At 54.1% G+C, this 19,613-nt stretch overlaps 1 protein-coding gene across 8 annotated transcripts in view; it reads left to right on the top strand.

The window, feature by feature from the left end:
* Window positions 1-17,765, top strand: part of ZC3H12D (zinc finger CCCH-type containing 12D) — a 38,048-nt gene extending 20,283 nt beyond the window's left edge. For all 8 annotated transcript variants that reach the window (XM_089333641.1, XM_070073457.2, XM_051836826.3 and 5 more), the window contains 3 exons: window positions 9,154-9,388; window positions 11,516-11,622; window positions 13,355-17,765. In XM_089333641.1, coding sequence (XP_089189767.1) covers window positions 9,154-9,388; window positions 11,516-11,622; window positions 13,355-14,157 — 1,145 coding nt within the window. In that variant the 3' untranslated portion in view covers window positions 14,158-17,765. The remainder of the gene's footprint in view (window positions 1-9,153; window positions 9,389-11,515; window positions 11,623-13,354) is intronic.
* Window positions 17,766-19,613: the final 1,848 nt, after the last annotated feature.

Below are 19,613 nucleotides of genomic sequence, written 5' to 3' on the forward strand. Positions count from 1 at the left end.
AAAAGAACCAGCAGAGGGAAATCGAGGACTAGGGAATTCTTTATTTTTTTTAAAAATTACTTATTTGTTTATTTAAAAGGCAGAGAGAGAGAGAGAGAGAGAGAATATATGTTCCTTCTACTGGTTCACTCCCCAACTCCTCAACAGCTGGAGAAGCACCAGGCTTAAGCCAGGATTCTGGAACTCAATCCAAATTTCCCACATGGTAGCAGGAACCCAACTACTTGAGCCATTACCTGCTGTATACCAGGTGTGCGTTAGCAGGAAGCTGGAATTGGAAGTGGGGCCGGGACTGGAACCCAGGCGCTCTGATATGGGATGCTCAGGTCCAGAGCAATGGCCTAGCCTCTGTGCCAGTGGCCCACCCTGAAGTCTTTGTTTTTGATTCTGAGAGCAGCTAGGAATATTTAAACTATTTATAACAATAGAACAGTGTGGTTTAAATAAATAGAGTTTTTGTTTGTTTGGCTTTCCTATAAGGAGACATCAGGTGCTAAGGCATTACTGGCATTATTTCAGCCATGGCAGCAGCCGCAGGGCCAACCTCCTGGTGATTCTGGGAGGTCTCCCTGATTTAAATTCCAGCCTTTTTGCCCAAGCTTTTGTTTTGGGTTTATTTTTAATTCTATCAATGGTTGCCAGTTGCTGCTGCTTCTCTCACCATTACCCTTTTTAAACAAACAAACAAAAAAACCAGCATTTAATTAGTTATTTATTTAATTTTTACCTGTTTGAGAGGCAGAGAGACAAACAGAGGGAGGAGAGACAGACAGACATAGTGAAAAAGCTCCCATCTACTAATTCATTCCTCAGGTGCCCACAACGGCCAGAATTGAGCTGAGGCTGAAACTGGGAGCTGGGAACCTGATCCAGGTCTCCCATGTGGGTGGCAGGGAACCCATTACCTGAGCCATCACCGCTGCCTCCCAGGGTCTGCATCAGCAGGACGCTGGAGTCAGGAGCTGGAGCCTCTAATGTCAGACGTGGACATCTTAACTGCTAGGCCAAACGCCTGCCCCACTTCATTGTTTTTCTTGTCTTGTAGATGCAGTATCTTCTGGAGGGTACTTCAAACATTTGTGGAAAATAGAATTGAAATTAAGTTTGTTTAAGTGCAAATATTTTTTTGAAATTCATGTGTATTTTTTTTTGAGATTTAAAAGCAAGATTTATTAGAGTCAGTGACCTCCAGCCAGAGTGGCATGGGGGTGGGGGGCTCCAAGAGAGGCAAAACCCAAAGGGGCCTTGTGGTAGTGGGGTTTTTAAGCACAAGTTGGGAGAAGAAAACAAACTTAACAGCTTGACATTCAGTTACCAGATGGGGATGAAACCCATCAGAAGACCTGATTTGCAGTCTTTGACCTTATCTGGCTTGCTCATGATAAAACAAGAAGAGGGGCCGGCGCTGTGGCATAGTGGGCCACCTGCAGTGCCGGCATCCCATATGGGTTGGAGTCCTGGCTGCTCCACTTCTGATTCAGCTCCCTGCTATGGCCCGGGAAGGCAGTGGAGGATGGCCCAAGTCCTTGGGCCCCTGCACCCGCATGGGAGACCTGGAGGAAGCTCCTGGTTCCTGCCTTCAGATCAGCACAGTTCTAGCCATTGCAGCCATCTAGGGAGTGAACCAGCTGATGGAGGACCTTTCTCTCTCTCTCTCTCTCTCTCTCTGCCTCTCTGTAAATCTGCCTTTCAAATAAATAAATAAATCTTTAAAAAAAAACCATCAGAAGGGTGGGATACCTAATTTGCTTTACAGGAAACTGGAAGCTCAGAAGGAATCACCACTGCTCTGCTGTTCTATAATACTGGAGATTCCTAAGGAGGTGGGGCAGGCACTTCTGACACTGCTAAAGATAACTTTTGGGGGAAGCAAGCACTTAGCACCCTGAATTTCCACTGGGACCAACCTGACTGCCTGTTAACCCGTCTGACTCCTCACATGCCCTCCCCCAGAGGAAGGGACCCTGACTTCTGTTAGGGGAACTGGGCGGTGACTGCTCTGGCTGCTTCATGCTGAAAAGGGGCATCGTTGGGAGCAGCAGTCGAGACAGGGTTCCAGTAGGAGGTGGCTTCTCAAGCTGGTGACAATGCCAGCTTGCAGAAGCTGCTTCCATCCAAGGTTTCATGTGCGTGGCCATCTAGAATTTCACCGTTTCAAGTCTGGAGAAAATGAATCTAACAAGCAGACTAAACTCACAGGGTCTAAAACTGAGGACAGAGTCATTATTAGAAGACCTAAGAAAGGTGCTGTCTAAACCATGAGGAAGTTTTCCCATTGAGAGGCAAATAGAAACTTCCAGAAGGGGCTTGGTAATAATCTGGTAGGCTTTAAGGCCTGGCCAGGCCTGAGGCTCAGCCCTATCTATCTCTTCACATGGGGTGCCGGAAGAGGCATCACAAGGGAGGTGTGAACTCCTTAGGGAAGGCCCCCTGTTGACTTCCATTACCCAGCTGGCCTGGGAGGAGAGCTGGCCTGAATAGAAGGCAGGTGGCATCTCTAAAAGGAAATTGACAGTTCTGCCTACAAACGTTACTGACCCTATTTGATCGTCCCCTCAACGGTGGTGATTACTTTGGAAGCTGGGCCGAGTGAAGGGCTTTTCAGCTCAGAGCCAACAGGGTCTGTGTCTCTCCTGGGAGTCCTTCCAGGGCAGTTCCATCTCCAGTGGCCCAGTTTTTGGCTGGCAGAGCTGCTAGGACTCTTCAATAGCTAACTTCTGTATCCATCCAAAGCCCTGGCTTTCCACATCACAAACCAATGCTATTTGCAGTGGACTGGTCTGTTGGGTCTCCTTGATGGCAGATTACCATGTAAAGCAGCCGTTAATTAGCCTGCCATCTACCTTCTTTTTTTTTTTTTTAAGATTTATTTATTTATTTGAAAGGCAGAGCTACAGAGAGGCAAGGGCAGAGAGAGAGAGAGAGAAAGAGAGAGGTCTTCCATCTGCTGGTTCGCTCCCCAGATGGCTGCAATGGCTGCAGCTGAGCTGATCCAGGAGCTAGGAGCTTCCTCCAGGTCTCCCATGCAGGTGCAGGGGCCCAAGGACTTGGGCCATATTTTATTGCCTTCCCAGGCCACAGCAGAGAGCTGGATCCAAAGTGGAGCAGCTAGGACTCGAACCGGCGCCCATATGGGATGCCGGCACTGAAGGCAGAAGCTTTGCCCGCTATGCTACAGTGCTGGCTCCAACCCACCACCTATCTTTACATTGCTTCTGCTCCCTAGCTTGCTCCTCTTTCTCTTTGGTTTCTGGTAAAGTAGACCAGATGAAACCTTTAAGAGGATGCAAGTCAAGGGGGTGCTCAGTCCCATTCCTAATCTTTGGTGGCCTGAGCTAGAAGTCTGGAGTCACAGGCATGTTCTGATTGTGGTTTTCTGTGAGGTAGGGTAGACAGTGCCCATGAGGAAAGCTGTGTGCTCGCTTTAACATCAAACATGACGACCACCTTATCTATAAAATTTGAAGTCATTAGTAAAATTTTCTGTCCTTGTGTTTGGTTTGAAAAGGGAGGTTTAGCTTGTTTACTGTGCCTATGGCAAAGTAAATCTAGCTGTGAAATCACAATTTAAGCTCTCATTTTGGCTATGTTATTATTATAGAAAGTGTTAGCCATCCCTTTTCTAAGGTCTAAAGATCAAACTGTACATCCCAATGGAGAGTCCTTCAGAATAGAATCAGTTTCCCATCTTGCAGCGAAATGAGAGAACAAGTCAGCCTTCCCAGATCGCTCACTGTCAATAACTTAATATCAAATGAAAACTCAGCAAGCAATTTTGACTGTAAATAAAAACTTATGAAAACATTTACTGGAAGGCCCAGTGCCTTCTATAAATTTCAAGACAAGAGTACATGTATTCGGATACATCACTTAAATATCTAACAGTTGTAGAAATCTGGGGTGGGAAAACTCCCTCCATTCAACAGGCACCAGAGACAGTGGAGGATCCAGCAGTTTATTAACGCCAGCAGGCTCAGCTGGAATTATTTCCTGAGAACTAAGCAATAATCCAAGTTTCTTACAGTGTTTATAGGTTCATCCATGTCATACCTTAGCTGTTACAGCATTGGTGGGTTCAAATTGCAGCCTATGTGACTTAGGGCCACACTTCCAATGGTCGGTGGGCCTGGTATGTTTGTAAGAGAGATATCAGGGCAGAATTATTAGGACAGATTTATGGCTGGAGTTCACAGAAGCAGAACGTAGGACGTCTTCCGCCCAGACAAGGTAAGAGTGGGCAGCTGCTTCACTAGTTAACTGCGAGCAGCCACTGTTCAAGGTCTGTGTTGGGAGGAGGCGGCTGCTTTTCTTCCTTTGTCTCTAGTTGTGGCCATATTTCCTCTGCAACACAGCATAGTTTTTTCATAATACGCATTTCCACAAACTTTTAGAAGACTCTACATAAGCATGATTTCCAAACTTTTGTACCAAAAGAAACTTCTTAAATTCCATTTTTTCTATGAACATTTTGATTTATTTATTTATTTATTTATTTATTTGAAAGAGTTACAGAGAGAGAGGGAGAAACAGAGATCTTCCATCTGCTGGTTCACTCCTCAGACAGCCACAACAGCCAGGGCTGGGGCAAGTCAAAGCCAGGGCCCAGGAGCTTCTTCCAGGTCTCCCAGGCAGGTTCAGGGGTCCAAGAACTTGGGCCATCTTCTGCTGCTTTCCCAGGACATAGCAGAGAGCTGGATAGGAAGAGGAGCAGCCGGGACTAGAACCAGTGCCCAGATGGGATGCCGGCACTGCAGGAGGCAGCTTTACCCACTACACAACAATGCTGGCCAGCTAATACAATTTTTTTTTAAGTTCTCTTCATTTTTTCTGGGGTCAGTTTTCTTTCTTTCTTTTTTTTTGTTTCAGTCTTTCTCCTTCATTTTTTTTAAGGTTTACTTCTCAAAAAGTCTGGGAAATCTTTGTCCGTTTTTTCTTTTTTCTTTTTTCTTTTTTTTTTTTTTTTGACAGGCAGAGTGGACAGTGAGAGAGAGAGACAGAGAGAAAGGTCTTCCTTTTGCCGTTGGTTCACCCTCCAATGGCCGCCGCGGCCGGCGCGCTGCGGCCGGCACACCGCGCTGATCCGATGGCAGGAGCCAGGAGCCAGGTGCTTTTCCTGGTCTCCCATGGGGTGCAGGGCCCAAGCACCTGGGCCATCCTCCACTGCACTCCCTGGCCACAGCAGAGAGCTGGCCTGGAAGAGGGCAACTGGGACAGAATCCGGCGCCCCAACCGGGACTAGAACCCGGTGTGCGGGCGCCGCTAGGCGGAGGATTAGCCTAGTGAGCCGCGGCGCCGGCCTGTCCGTTTTTTCTTTAAGATTTTATTTATTTATGTATGTATTTGAGAGGTAGAATTATAGACAGAGAGAGGGAGGGACAGAAAGAAAGGTCTTCCATCCACTGGTTCACTCCCCAAATGGCTGTAATGGCCAGAGCTGGGCTGATCCAAAGCCAGGAGCCAGGAGCTTCTTCCAGGTCTCCCATGTGGGTACAGGAGCCCAAGCACTTGGGCCATCTTCTACTGCCTTCCCAGGCCACAGCAGAGAGCTGGATGGAAGAGGAGCAGCCAGGACTAGAACTGGCATCTGTATGGGATGTCGGCTCCGCAGGCGGAGGCTTAGCTCACTACGCCACAGCGCCGGCCCTTCTTTGCCAGTTGTTATTGTGACTAAAGAATGCCATTGGTTAAGTATCTATCTGTGCAGTTAATTGCTCTGGGTTTTCCCTCTCAGGGTGCAGACCTTCCCCTGACTGGCAGAGCCGACCTCTATGTTGTCTAACAGTTTTCCTTCCTGCCCACATGCTGGTGGGGCAGACAGGCTGCGAGTACCTCGGCCCACCACGTAATCCAGGGCCAAAATGCTGATGGCTTTACTCTGGGAGGTCAACAGCTACGTGGGAGGCTCCCTCCCTCCTGCTATGGCTTCACCTTCCTGGCTGCACCAGGGAGAAGAAGCGAGTGGTGGCCCATGCCCTTGGGTGCAGCAGCCCTAGGAGCAGCCGGTCCAGCCTGGCCCTGCCTGGCTTCCACTCCCTGTCCGCTGCCTGGACTGCCTTGGGGCTTTGCAGGTTTGAAAATGGCTCCCACCTCTGATTCGGCTCCTGCACACATTCTGGGCGGTGGCTCCCTCCACACTATAGGACCCATGTGATCCTCTTCTCCCCTCCCCTCCCTTCCCCTTCCCTCCCCTTCCCTGTCCTCTTCTTCCCTCCACTTCTCTCCCCTCCCCTCCTCTCCCCCCTCCCCCTTCCCTCCCCTTCCTTTCCCTGCCCTCTTCTCCCCTCCACTTCTCTCCCCTCCACGCCTCTCCCCTCCTCTTCCCTCTCCTCCCTTCCCCTCCCCTCCCCATTCCCTCCCCTTCCCTGTCCTCTTCTTCCCTCCACTTCTCTCCCCTCCCCTCCCCCTTCCCTCCCCTTCCTTTCCCTGCCCTCTTCTCCCCTCCACTTCTCTCCCCTCCACGCCCCTCCCCTCCTCTTCCCTCTCCTCCCTTCCCCTCTCCTCCTTTCCTCTCTCCTCCCCTCCCCTCTCCTTCGTTCCCTTCCCTCTTCCTTTTTCTTTCGTTGTCTTTTGATTGACTTATTTGAAAGGCAGAATGAGAGAGACAGATGGGGAGACAAAGAGAAAGATCTTCCATCTGCTCGTTCACTCAACAACCAGGGCTGGGCCAGGCTGAAGCCAGGAGCCAGGGACCCCATCCTGTCTCCCATGTGGGTGGCAGGAGCCCAAGCACTTGGGCCGTCTGCTGCTGCTTGCCCGGGTGCACTAGCAGGGAGCTGTGGTCCTGTTTTCTGCCTCCCTAACATTCCTCAAAATCCTGGCTTAGCTGCTGTCCCCAGTCTCCCCTTTAACCTTTAAGGACCTCTCTTCTGTCGTCTCATTTCAGTGAGCGTGCTCAGAAGGCAGACGGATAAATGCTGTGTTGAGTTCTCCATCACAAACCAGCACCCCAGATAGCACCTTTATGTTCTGGGCATGGAGATGGGTGGCTTCCCACCATTCAGTTGTGTGGCTTTAAATATAATATGAGCAAAGCATAGGAAAATGGGGGGGGGGAGTAGGTAGAAATTGTTAAACAAGTACAAACCTGTGAGAGAGAGGTGATGAATCTGAGCACATTAAAATAAAAGCTTCTGCTCATTAACAACACCACAAAACTTAAAAAAATGGAAAAATAAGTCTCCAGCTGGCACAGGCTAAGCATCAAGAATTACTGAAAAAGGATTGCTGTCCAAAATATGGAGGACGTCTCCAGGTTAATGAGACCAGGGCAATGCGCCAATAGAAAGATGAGCTCAAGACTGAGTAGGCCTTTCACAGAGAGAAAGTGTAACCGCCAATAAACAAAGATGCTCAATCTCATTAGTAACCGGCAAGATGCAAAATCGACCCGCCATCAGAGGCCATTTTATACCTGCCAGACTGGCAACAATCCGAAGGCCAGAAAATGACTTCTGGGAGGGTGCCATGGTGGGCATGAGCGTGGTATGGCCGCCTTGGCAAACGGTTCTGCACTACCTTATAAAGTGCCTTTCCCCACGATTCAGCCGCATTCCCTGTTAGAGATACGTGCTTAGACTCCGAGCCCGGGACTTACACGCAAAGCTAGCAATGGACACAGCAGTGGACACGACAGCACAGCCGCCCTCACAGACACAGCGGGAAACACAAGCAGCGGTTGCATAATAAGGATGTGCATCAAGGGACTTCAATTGTGTTGAGTCCAATGCGAAGCCGCAGTGAAAGTGATCCTCCTATCTCTGTATCCTTAAAAAGGAGAGCAACACAGTTATAAGCACAAGGTTCTAAAACGCTGGCCATCTTTTTTTTTTTTTTTTAAGATGTATTTATTTATTTGCAAGTCAGAATTATACAGAGAGAGGAGAGGCGGGGGGGGGGGGGTCTTTAATCCATTGGTTCACTCCCCAAATGGCTGCAACAGCCAGAGCTTCGCTGATCCAAAGCCAGGAGCTTCTCCTGGGTCTCCCACATGGGTGCAGGGGCCCAAGGACCTGGGCCATCTTCCACTGCTTTCCCAGGCCATAGCAGAGAGCGGGATTGGAAGTGGAGCATCTGGGTCTCGAACCGGCATCCATATGGGATGCTGGCACCTCAGGACAGGGCCACATGGGCCGTCTTAAGGGGAACAGAGAGGCCTGGGAACCGGGAGAGGCAGAGGGACTGCCAAAGCCTGGGCTACCTTCTGTTCTCAAAGTGGCTGCTGTGTACAGAGCTTTTGTTTGTGTGTTTTGCTTTACTACGCTTTACTCTTAGATGCATTATGCTCCTTTTAAAAGTCTGGGAACCATATCACGTGCGAAAGGCGTTGAACTTGAGGGAAGAAGCAATTTATAAAGAGTGTGCTAATCTTCCAAGTTTTGAGTAACTAATATGTGCAGAAGGAATTTGCTCCTGCTCGTCTCCCAATGATCAGACATTAGGTCTTCCTGGGATACAGGCTTTAGAAAGGCCTTGTAATGTTTGTACCGCCTGCTATATGTTCACCTCCTTGCTAGTTTTTGCCAAAGCTCTCACAGGCCTGCGCTCGTTCAGTCTGTGCACAAAGACTGAGGAAGGGAAAGGCGGGGTCGCTGTATTCATTTCATAAATTTAAAACAGGGGGAAGTCCCCCAGAACTGGGGCTTAGCTCCTTAGTCCTGGTTTCTTCCTGCTGCAATCTTGCGTCCCTGGAGGAGTCAGTTAGGGGCTGCTCCAGCCTACAGGTGTCCCATGCCGGTTCCTGGATGGGGGAGGGGACTCCTGGTTCCCAGCTGAGGGCCCAGCAGGTGCCTTCCTAGGTAAAACAGGAAGGTCTTCCTCCAGAGGAAGGCCCCTGTGTTTGCTATGGTCGGGGCACTGTGGCAGGTAACCCTCCAAAGGGCGGGCTGAGCTCTCCCTTCCCAAGTGACTTCCTTGCTGGGTACCAGCCTCTGGGTGCCTGGGACTGCAGGCTGCAGGCGAGTTCAGGAAAACTCAGCGACAGAAGTGACATCATGGTGGGAGAAGTGGGTGATTTGTCTCTCCTGTCACAACCACCGTGCCCCTCGTCCACATGGTGGGGAGTGGGATAGGGAGGCAGCCCTGGCTCGGAGGACCCCTGGGCCTTGCTTGGGGGACGGTCCTCAGGCCCTGACTGTGGCCCTGTCCGCGGCCCAGAGCAGCACGTGCTGGAGCAGCTGGAGCGGCAGGCCGTGCTGGTCTACACCCCATCACGCAAGGTGCACGGCAAGCGGGTGGTCTGCTACGACGACCGCTACATTGTGAAGGTGGCCTACGAGCAGGACGGCGTCATCGTCTCCAACGACAACTACCGCGACCTGCAGAGCGAGAACCCGGAGTGGAAGTGGTTCATCGAGCAACGGCTGCTCATGTTCTCCTTCGTCAATGACCGGTACGGGGCCCTGGGGTCCACGGAGGGCGGGGAGGGGGTTGGTGAGGCAGGAAGCCGCTCCCACGCCTAGGCAGCTGGGATTAGGGTCACAGGCACACCCAGACCTGTGGCTGACTCTGCCCCCCTGGCTGCCTGGTCATCACTGTCCTGGGTCTCTTCTGTGCCTGACCAGCTTTCCCCAAAATGTTCTCATGGCCACAACCAACAGGCGGGCCAAGCCCGTGCTCAGGGCACCACTGACTTTCTATTTATTTATTTTTTTAAAGAATGCAATACTTCAACTAAGAGCCCGGAAATAGTCATCCTGGGACAGATCCAAACTTTGTATATTTCCTTTTACTTATTTCAGTTTTTTTTTCCCCAAATAATTTTCAATTACACATGGGAGTGGGCAACAGAATCTTTTCTTTGGGTTGATATGCCCGGAAATGACTGTCTATATGGCTTTTGGTTGAAACACTCAAGGGAGCCTGGCTGGTTCATCTAGTGCAGGGGTGGGGAACCTGAACATTGATACCATCACTCACAGGCCACACACAGTCATCAGCTGCAACATTGGCCTGCTATAGCCTCATTGGATTGAGTCTCAGACCAAGTGATGCCGCAGGCCTTGTATGGCCTGCAGAATGGATGTTGGCCTCCTGGGTCAAGTCTACCCCTGATGAAGTGGGAGCAGCTGGTGGAGGAAAGACATCAAACTGGCCAGCAGGGGCTGAGAGAGAGCCTGCGGCCCAAGCTGAGGCAGGGAGGGAAGGACACGTAGGCACTGCGCACTGGTTAGACCCCTGAGGGCTGACACAGGGGGTCTGGCATAGTAGGTAGGGGTCTTCGGACTGGAATAGTGTGAGACGGGTAGGGATGGCACAGCAAGCTGAGAAATTACTCTCAATTCAGTTTCTGTTCCAGGCTACGATAGCGTGGGCCGCGTTCTGGGCCCTCTGGAACATGGTCTGTGACAAGTTTCGCCTCTGGGAGGGCAGAGACTGTGTCTGTCTTGAGTGCCATGTCCCCAGCATGCCTGGCACTACTAGGGATGCAGTGACGAGTGGTGGGGGAACGAAGGCCCTGGGAGGGGGAGGATGCCTGCCTGCCTGTGAGCAAGGGCACCCCCGGGGCACCCCGGGCATGGCCACAGGGCCCTCTTGGCACAGCTCTGCTCCCAAGAGAGCATGAAGCGAAGTCTCGGGGAACTTTTAATAACCGCAGTAGACAGCTCCCTGGATTCTTGGTCAGGGCCCAAGCCTGAGAGGCCAGCTGTGTAGCTGGGAGCCTAGCCAGGAAGCTCACCCGGGGATGGCTCATTTCTCTGCGGGGTGGGACCTCAGCATGGCTCTTTGAGAAAACAGCAGCCATAGAGCAAGGAGGAAGCTTTGTGGGGCCCGTGAGTGTCCCTGGGGACAGCCGTCCTTACTCTGGGGAGTTCTCGCGCAGAACCCACTTGTCCTTGGGATTCTGGAGCACCGGGGCTTGCAGGGAGCAGGGCCAGAGAAGCTGCAGCCCTTGAGGCTGAGCCGGGGCTGGGAGCTCCTGGGTTTGCAGGAAAGGCCGTCAGGGCTACTTGGGGACTCTGTGTGCACTCAGGTCCTCGACCACGTCACGGATTCAGCCCCTGGCACGAAGTGCTGAGTTTCTCCTGGATTCGCTCGGAGCTGTGTTTGGCACGGGGCGAGACATAGGAGAAAGGGGGCCTGCGCCTCAGGGCCTCATGCAGCTCCAGCACCTGCTAGGAGTTGGAAGATTTGACCTCCTCTGGAGGACCAGAGGGAAGCCAGGAAGCCTGAGCAATTATGCTTCAGTTCTCCTGGACAAAAATCACCCGGGAAGCTGGTAACAATGCAGATTCCCGAGCAACACCGGGTTCTGACGAAGCGGGTCTGGTGCGCAGCCCGGTGTATTTTTAACAAGCTGCCGGCTGATCCGGACGTGGCTGCCTTGAAGCTCTGCAGGGAAGCACCTGGGAGAGGCCGGGCTGGGCTGTGCTCTGTGTGGTTCTTTGTGCAGGGAGGGTTCTGGTGCTCGCTGGGGGCTTGGATCTGCTCTCCCTGCAGCCGCGCGCACAGGTGTCCGGGACAAGTCCCAGCTGGCCTTGCAGTCACCCCTCCCCAACCCCCATGCTTGTTTTTGCAGGTTCATGCCTCCTGATGACCCGCTGGGCCGCCACGGACCCACCCTGAGCAATTTCCTGAGCAGGAAGCCCAGGCCCCCAGAACCATCCTGGCAGCACTGTCCCTACGGTGGGTAGCACACAGGGCCTCGTGGGCCCTATTTGGGGCAGCACTGGGTACAGTCAAACATGCTGGCAGCCAGCAGTCAGGGTTCCAATGCAAGTTTTGCCCTTTACCAGCTGTGTGACCCTGGAGAGGTGTCTCAACCTCTCTGGACAGCTGTGGTGAGGATGAACCGGCACCCCGGGCAGCTGGCGTATGTTTCTGTCGGTGGAGGTGCTATGCAGGGGTCACACAGGACGCAGAGTGTCTGAGAAGCAGGGAGGCTGTGTGCCCCCCTCCCCCAGTTCCTGTCTCAGCCCCTTCACCTGGCCCCTGGCACCTCCTGTCCTCATCCTGGCTCCCTCCCCAGCTCCTAGGGACTTTGGTCAGTGCTGGCCATTAGGAATTAAGGGTTTACCCAGAGGGTCCCCTCCACCCTCCATGCCAGCCTTCCCACAAGCTCTTTGTTTTTCTTTTTCTTTTTTTTTTTTTTTTAGAAATCTTTTATTTAATGAATACAAATTTCATAGGTACAGCTTTAGGAATATAGTGGTTCTTTCCCCCGTACCCACCTTCACACCGCCACTCCTGTCCCATCTCCCACTCCCTCTCCCATCCCATTCATTAAGATTCATTTTTAATTATTTTTATATACAGAAGACCCACTCTATACTAAGTAAAGATTTCAACAGTTTTCACCCACACAGGCACACAAAGTAAAAAGTACTGTTTGAAGACAAGTTTTACTGTTAATTCTCATAGTACAACTCATTAGGGACAGAGGGCCTACATGGGGAGTAAGTGCACAGTGACTCCTGTTGTTGATTTAACAATTGACTCTTATTTATGATATCAGTGATCACCCGAGGCTCTTGTCATGAGCTGCCAAGGCTATGGAAGCCTCTTGAGTTCACAAACTCTGTCTGTACTTAGGGCCATAAGCAAAGTAGAAGTTCTCTCCTCCCTTCAGAGAAAAGTGCCTCCTTCTTTGATGGCCCCTTCTTTCCACTAGGGTCTCACTCACAGAGATCTTTTGTGTAGATCATTTTTTGCAGCAGTGTCTTGGCTTTCCCTGCCTGAAATGCTCTCAAGGGCTTTTCAGCCAGATCCGAATGCCTTAAGGGCTGATTCTGAGGTCAGAGTGCTGTTGCTGCTCACAAGCTCTTTCAATGACTTGCTTTGGCAACTTAGCTAACTCCTCCAGGTCTTGGTTTTGGTTTATAGAAGTTCAACCCATCCTCGAGTGACACTCAGAAGTCACTTACTGTTACAGTGAAGGAGTCCCCACACACATTTAGGCAGGCCTGCTTTCACTCTCAAAAGTGCCCAGGTTTGGACGATCACTTACTTCTTTGACCGTTTGTTTGGTCACTTCTGACAGAACAGTGTGTAGGGAGACGGCAATGGTTCGCCCAAGAGATGTGGACAGCGGGGAAAGCGAGGCACGAGCACTACTCCCCACTGCTCCATCCCCGAGGTGGTCCTCATCCACCAGGTCGGGGAGGTGGAGGCTGGAGGTCATTGAATCCTTGGGATTTGGTCTCAGTCCCTGGTCACAGGGAGTCAGGGAGCCAACACTCTGCCGGCCTTGGGATGTGGCCCATCCAGCCCGCGCCCAGATCCTGTGCCTTTTAGGGGCGCCAAGGCTGCAGGAGTCCCCACGGAGAGAGGCCACGGACGGGGCCCTGCCCAGTCCTCACCGGGACCGCACAGCCCTGTGCTACAGGTCTCACCCTGAGCCCTCTCTGCTCTCTTCCAGGCAAGAAATGCACCTACGGCATCAAGTGCAAGTTCTACCATCCCGAAAGGTCGCACCACGCACAGCTGGCGGTGGCGGACGAGCTCCGTTCCAAGACCAGGGCCTGGCCGGGCGGGGGCGCGCCGGAGCGGCGGCCCTCGAGCGCCCGGGGTGGCCCCGTAGCGGCTGGGCAGGCTCTGCGCGAGCCCGGCGCGCACAGTCTCCAGCCTGCGCGTCCGCCTGCGGACCTGGCCGCCCTGCAAGGGAGCTTCTCGCTCCTGACCATCGGCGATGGCCAGGGGTCCCTGGGGCCGCGCCCCCCGGGACCCGCGCCCCTGCTGCGCAGGCCCGACTGGGTGCCCATGGGCAGCCGGGCACCTTCCGGGGCTTCGCCAACCCCACGCGCGGGCAGCGCTGCCGCCCCACGGCCGCCCTGCCTCGGGGCGCGGGTACCGGCCCTGCCCGGCCTTCGGAGCCCTCAGGGCGCGTTCGCGCTGGGAGACCTCCCGCCCCGGCCCGGGCCGCAGCTCCAGCCGCGGGGCGGGCTCTGCGCCAGGGACCTGCCCGGCGACCCGTGGACTCGCCAGCCCAGCTCCGACCGCTTCCCGGGCCTTTCGGCCTGGGCGGAGCCGGCCTGGGGCGACCGCACCTGTGACTGCGAGGAGCACACGCGCGCTCGGGCGCGCCCCGCGCTCTGCTCTGTCTTCCCACCAGACCAGGTGGACAGCGCCATGGCCGCGTTCCCCGCCCTTTCCGACCCCGCGGGCCTCTTCCTGCTCCTGCAGAGATCTCAGAGGGCGGGCGCGCAGCCGGGAACGCCCTGAGCGGCCGGTGCAGCTACCGCAAGCAAGGCCCGTGCGTTGCTTTGCAGCTGGGGCGGTGGGCCCCTGGTTGCCTGCCTGAACCCGGGTCAGCGGCAGCCGCGAGGCCTCCTGTCTAAGGACGGGTCATCTCCGCGTCGGCTGCGGGTGCCCCGTGGCGTTACGGGCGACCTCACTGAGACAGGGGCCTGCTGCGCGGAGGGAGGTTTGCAGGTTGCAAGTCCCAGTCCACCCCAAGGGTGTGTCCAGCATCAAGCGGCATCCACAGGGGGAGTAGGGGGGGTGTCACAGAATCCACTAGGGGGTCCCCAGCACAAACCCAACGCAATAGGAAGTGTCAGAGCGCACGCCACTGGGCCTAATCCCGTGGACTCCGCTGGTGGCTTTGACACTGTGTGCCTGTGCTGGGCTGTGAGGTGGGGCAGGGCACTTGGTCCAGAGAGCCTGCCCCCCGCCCCGCCCCCTTGGCACACAGAAACCAAACAACACAAATACACACGTGTGTACACCCTAGCACACACCTACCTACACGCACCAGACATCTCGCGGCTCCTGGCTCAGCCTGTGCGTTTTTTCCCCAACCATCCCTCATGGGAGTTTCTAGAATAGGCCTTCCATTGACCACACCTTCTAAGCCAACCTGGGCCCAGTGAGTGCAGACTGGGGAGATCCCCCAACCCCATTTGTGAGGGACAGGAACTGAGCCACTGTGGCCACAGCTGTCCTGCCCCATGGGGGGTGGGCAGCATCCACCCAGTCCAGCGACAGTGGTAGCCGTCTAGGGATGGCTCATTTCTTCCTCTGGGGTGTAGTAGCTGGGCTGTTCAGGGACAATGAGAGACACCTCCCAGTGGGAAGCCCGTTCCCGGTGCCCACAAGCTTCCTGAGGCGCCGCCAGTGCCTGTGGAAGCTGCTTCCTGTTGGCTGCTGGGCTGCCTGAGTTGGCTGTGCGGCCCGGGTGCACCTGAGGAAGCAGGTGTGCGCCTCCCTGTCACTCGCGGCAGGTGCTGCCCCTGGAGACGCGGGGACGCTAGGGCTTGCAGGGACACCTTTCCTGCTTTGAAACCAGATGCTCCTCGCGACTTGAGCCCCATCTGGTGCTCGCCCCCTCTCCCCCCACCCCAGGACACTGCAGCCAGTTTTACCTTCTCCCCTGGGGGCCTTGGTCCCCATGAGGGCCCTTGCTTCCTAGAGAGATTGGGTGTGTGTATGTGTGGGGTTTCTCCTTTCGACTGGGCAAGCTTTCTGTTAGAGTTGCTTTTTGTGTCTCTGGTTCTGTCTCCTGATGTGGCATCATTGTGTTGCTGATTGATGGCTGGAGATGTTTAAACTGCTTCTTCTGAGGACAAGTTTGAGCTTGAGTAAGCTGTAAAGCTGTTTTATTTGGTTTGCTGTGATTAAGACACACACACACACACACACACACACACACTGGGGCTGGCGTAGTGAGTAAAGCTGCTGCCTGGGACGCCGGCATCCCATATAGAGGCTGGATTGTGTCCTGGCTGCTCCACTTCCTATCCAGCTCCCTGCTAGTGGCCTGGGAAAGCAGTGGAGATGGCCCAAGTGTCTGGGCCCCATCACACATGGGAGCCCTGGATGAAACTCCTGGCTCCTGCCTTTGGCCTGGCCAAGTTATGGCCACCGCGGCCAAGTGAACCAGCAGGTGGAAGATCTTTATCTCAGTCTCTCCTTCTTTCTCTCTCTGTAACTCTGACTTTTGGATAAATAAATCTTTTTAAAAAATGAAGAAACAGCACCTGTCAAGTGTAATCCCCTTTGGAATTTTTCCAAAGTCTTAGTATGTCTTTGTGACACAAAACCATGCATGGGGTGGGTAAGTGAAACGCTCCTAGTTGCGTAGCTGTTACTTGCTCCAAAAATAAAGCCCTTCGACCATGCCTGGACTCTTTTATTTTGGTCAAATTATGCATCAATGTCCCCCACTGGCTTTTGTTCCCTAGACCGGTTTTTCGCGTTATCTCTTGCAGGTGAACTGCTGGCTCATTTCCGCTGCTGCATGTGGTGTGATCCCACTCTTGGTGGGGGGTGGGCATGAGCGGCTGGAACCCAGCTTTTCCAGGAGAAGCAGCGAGGCCCACAGCACGGGGGCACCTGCGCTTGCCACTTAGCAGGCTGCTTGCTTCCCAGGCATTTCAGCACTCAGCTCAGGCCGTCTTGTTCAAACCTGCAGCAGATTCCCCACGCTCAAGCCAGAGGAGCCAGTGCCGCCCTGTGCGTGCCCCCACGCAGCTCTCCCAGGGGCCTCTCTCTGGAAGGTGGCTTACGGCTGGATTGCAGAATGTTGAGGGCCAAGGGGAGCAGCAGGGGTAGCTTCTCATGTTGGCATTGTGCCAAGGAAATCACTCCCAGCTCTGGCTGTACGTGGAATTCAGATGGGAAGCCAGCCGCTTGGATGAGGCCACTGGACAGAAGTCCATCTGGGGAGGGGCGTGAGGAATAAGGAAGACCCAGGATGAAGCCGACGGGAGAGGGGTTCTGGGAACGGGAGCCTGGCGTTGGAACCGCAAACCCCACCATGAGGGGGAGGCACGGAGCCAGGAGCAGCTACATCCTTCGTGGGGCCCTGTGCAGGATGAAACGCGGGGCCCCCGTCCGAAAGGATGAAGAATTTCCGGAGAGTGACAGCAGGGCGTTAAATGAAGCACAAGGATCTCTCGGCTCAGGGCTGTGAATGACCGCACAGGTCCCACATGTCCCACATGTCCTGAGGCCGCAGGGGGATTCCCGTGGTTGTGTCTGCCTGCCCAGGAAGAGCCACCCGCTGGGTCACCCACTTCCATGCGGGTAAAGATACCCACAATGGGCAGTGATTAAGCAGTGCTCTTTGGCTCTAAGCATGGCTCACAAAACCGAGCAGCAGAAGGCCCTGGGGATGTGGGATGAGAAAGTCTCCATTTCTTTCTCCTTCCAAGGTTTTTCCTGCACCGTGAGAGGTATTCGGCTGGTAGACTTATGTACGTCTCCTTCCAATGGATCTTGATTGTCAGCCCCTACGTAAGCCTCCGTGGTGCGTGGAGATGGGGTAGAGGCAGGGGTGTGTTGGGGCTGGGTCGGGGGAGAAGCAGTCCCCTCAGCAGGCAGTACGTTGGTCAGGCAGTCAGACCTGGGCACTGGGCCAAGCTCGGATGGCCCCACGCTCCTCCACCCTCAGCTCTGGCTCTGAGCAAGGAGTGACTGACGCGATAGGAAAACCCCTGTGTGTGCCCCTGCACGGCCACCACAGCCTGGTGGAGGAGGAAGGCCGGGGCACGCCTCCGTGGAGGGCTGGGACTCTGCCTTAACCTCGTCTCTCCAGCAGCCCTGAGTTTGCTCAGTCGGCACAAGCAAGGTCATGCCACAGAAGCATGGTGCCAAGTCCCAGCAGGTCAGACCACAGGGTGCGCATCCTGTTCGCGTTTCATGTCCATTGCCAGGTGCCTGGGGCTGGGCAAGTAGAGACTCCAGAAATTTACTAAAAGGTCACCAGAATATGTGTGGGTGCTGGGATTGCGATAATACGTGTCCCTCTCCCCATTTCCAACTCAATATTTTTCCACGTCTCTACAGTTAGGAACTTTGGTAATGTGAAAAAGTCTTCCTAAACAAAAGTGCATTAAAAAAAGATTTATTAATTTATTCAAAAGTCAGTTACAGAAAGAGAGAGATTCCATTTTCTGGTTCACTTCCCCAAATGGCTGCAATGGCCGGGGCTGGGCCAGGTTGGCTGACACCAGGAGCCAAGAGCATCTTCTGGGTCTCCCACATGGGTGCAGGGGCCCAAGCACTTGAGCCATCCTCTGCTGCTTTCCCAGGTGCATCAGCAGGGTGCTGAATTGGAAGTGGAGCAGTCAGGATATGAACCAGTGCCCAAATGGGATACTGGCATTGTAGGCGCTGGTTTAACCCTTTATGCCACAATGCCAGCCCCACAAAACTGCCTTTTTAAAACAAAAAATAATACAACGCATCTACATTATTCAGAAAATTCAGGCATTTTCCACTGACATGTGGTGACAGGAAAGCGTAGCTCCTTCTACACTTCTTTCCATACATATACGCATGCATGCTTATTTGAAAGAAAATCCTCATGGGCCCAGTTACTGGTTGCTGTAGGGCTGGTTGGAGCTCGGAACCTGTCTGTGTGCACGGGCCATGTTCCACTGCTGGTGAACCCAGGGTGGATCCTGGTTGCTGGGAGGGTTGAAGGGTCTTGGGAGGCCCCCTTTGGGGGCTGTGTTCTCAGTGGCTGCGGTGGGGTTTCCAGGGAAGAGTATTGCCCCGTGACCCCCAAGGTCACAAACATTGCCCTGGGCTGTGCACTTGGGCTTAACCTGCTGGCAAGTGCAAACAGGCAGCCCTCACTGTGTATGCTTGGCCCCAGGGCCTCACAGCCTGGCCTCCAGGGAGAGTACGAGGAAGAAGACGGGCTTTTCCCACCCCTCTGTTTGCGCTGTTGGAGTGGATCCCACTCCAGGGAATTTTTTTTGGCCATGTTGTTTGCAAAATAACTCTTCCTGATGTGTTTGGTCCGAATGCGGCTGATTTATGGCCCTGCTGACCTTTGAGTCGCTGGTAAGGGCTGCCCAGGGCCCGTGGAGCTTTTCCGTCGCCTGTTTACCCAGACTGATTTAGGAGCCGCAGTGGCCAGAGTTCGGAGTTCTCTATTTTTTCTGCCCCGTGACCTGACCGCGTAGTCCCTACCCTCGGGGCTCACATCCTGGTTGGGGCTGCTGGCCTCAAGGTTTTATGGAGGCTGGCCTGGACCCTGACACTTTAGCCTCAACCCTTTCAAGAGTCTGCCAGGGAAACCGCCCAGAGCTCTGTGCTCCGCGGCCGGGCCGGCTTCTTCCCACTCCGCCCCTGTCACTATTGTGATGGGGCCTGGGGCGCTGTGGACAGGAGGTGGCAGAGCGAGTTGGAGGAACCCCAGACCTCCTTCTGTGGGGCAGTGGGGAGGGCTGTGTGCTTCAGTGCCGGACTTTGTCCCTTCATGTGAAACGTAGATGACCCGAGGGTGTGCTTGTCTACGCAGGCCCAGCCACTTGCTCCAGGCACAGGAAATAACAGAAAAGTGCAACAGCCTGCATTTCTTTACCTCTCCAGCCCACGTCCACGTCCTACGGCCCTGCTGTGTGCAGGAGGCTGTGCCAGGCTGGGGAAAATCCTGCCCTCATCAAAGTTACTTTGGAGACCAAAGTAGAGCTGATGTGCTTGGTGCGTGTTCCTCCCCCCCCCCCCCCCCGCCCCGTGCCAGGCCGAAGTCTGTAGCCAGGAGCTTCTTCCGGGTCTCCCACGTGGGTACAGGGGCCTCTGCTGCTTTCCCAGGCCATTAGCAGGGAGCTGGATTGGAAACAGAACAGCTGGGACTCCAGCAGGCGCTCCGATCTGGGACTTGGGCGACAGCTTAACTCGCTATTCCACAGTGCCAGCCTCTTACTAATTATCTTCAGCATGCA

This window comes from Oryctolagus cuniculus, chromosome 5 (assembly GCF_051225735.1).
Source record: "Oryctolagus cuniculus isolate XC-2025 breed Fujian yellow rabbit chromosome 5, ASM5122573v1, whole genome shotgun sequence".
Taxonomy (NCBI): Eukaryota; Metazoa; Chordata; class Mammalia; order Lagomorpha; family Leporidae; genus Oryctolagus; species Oryctolagus cuniculus.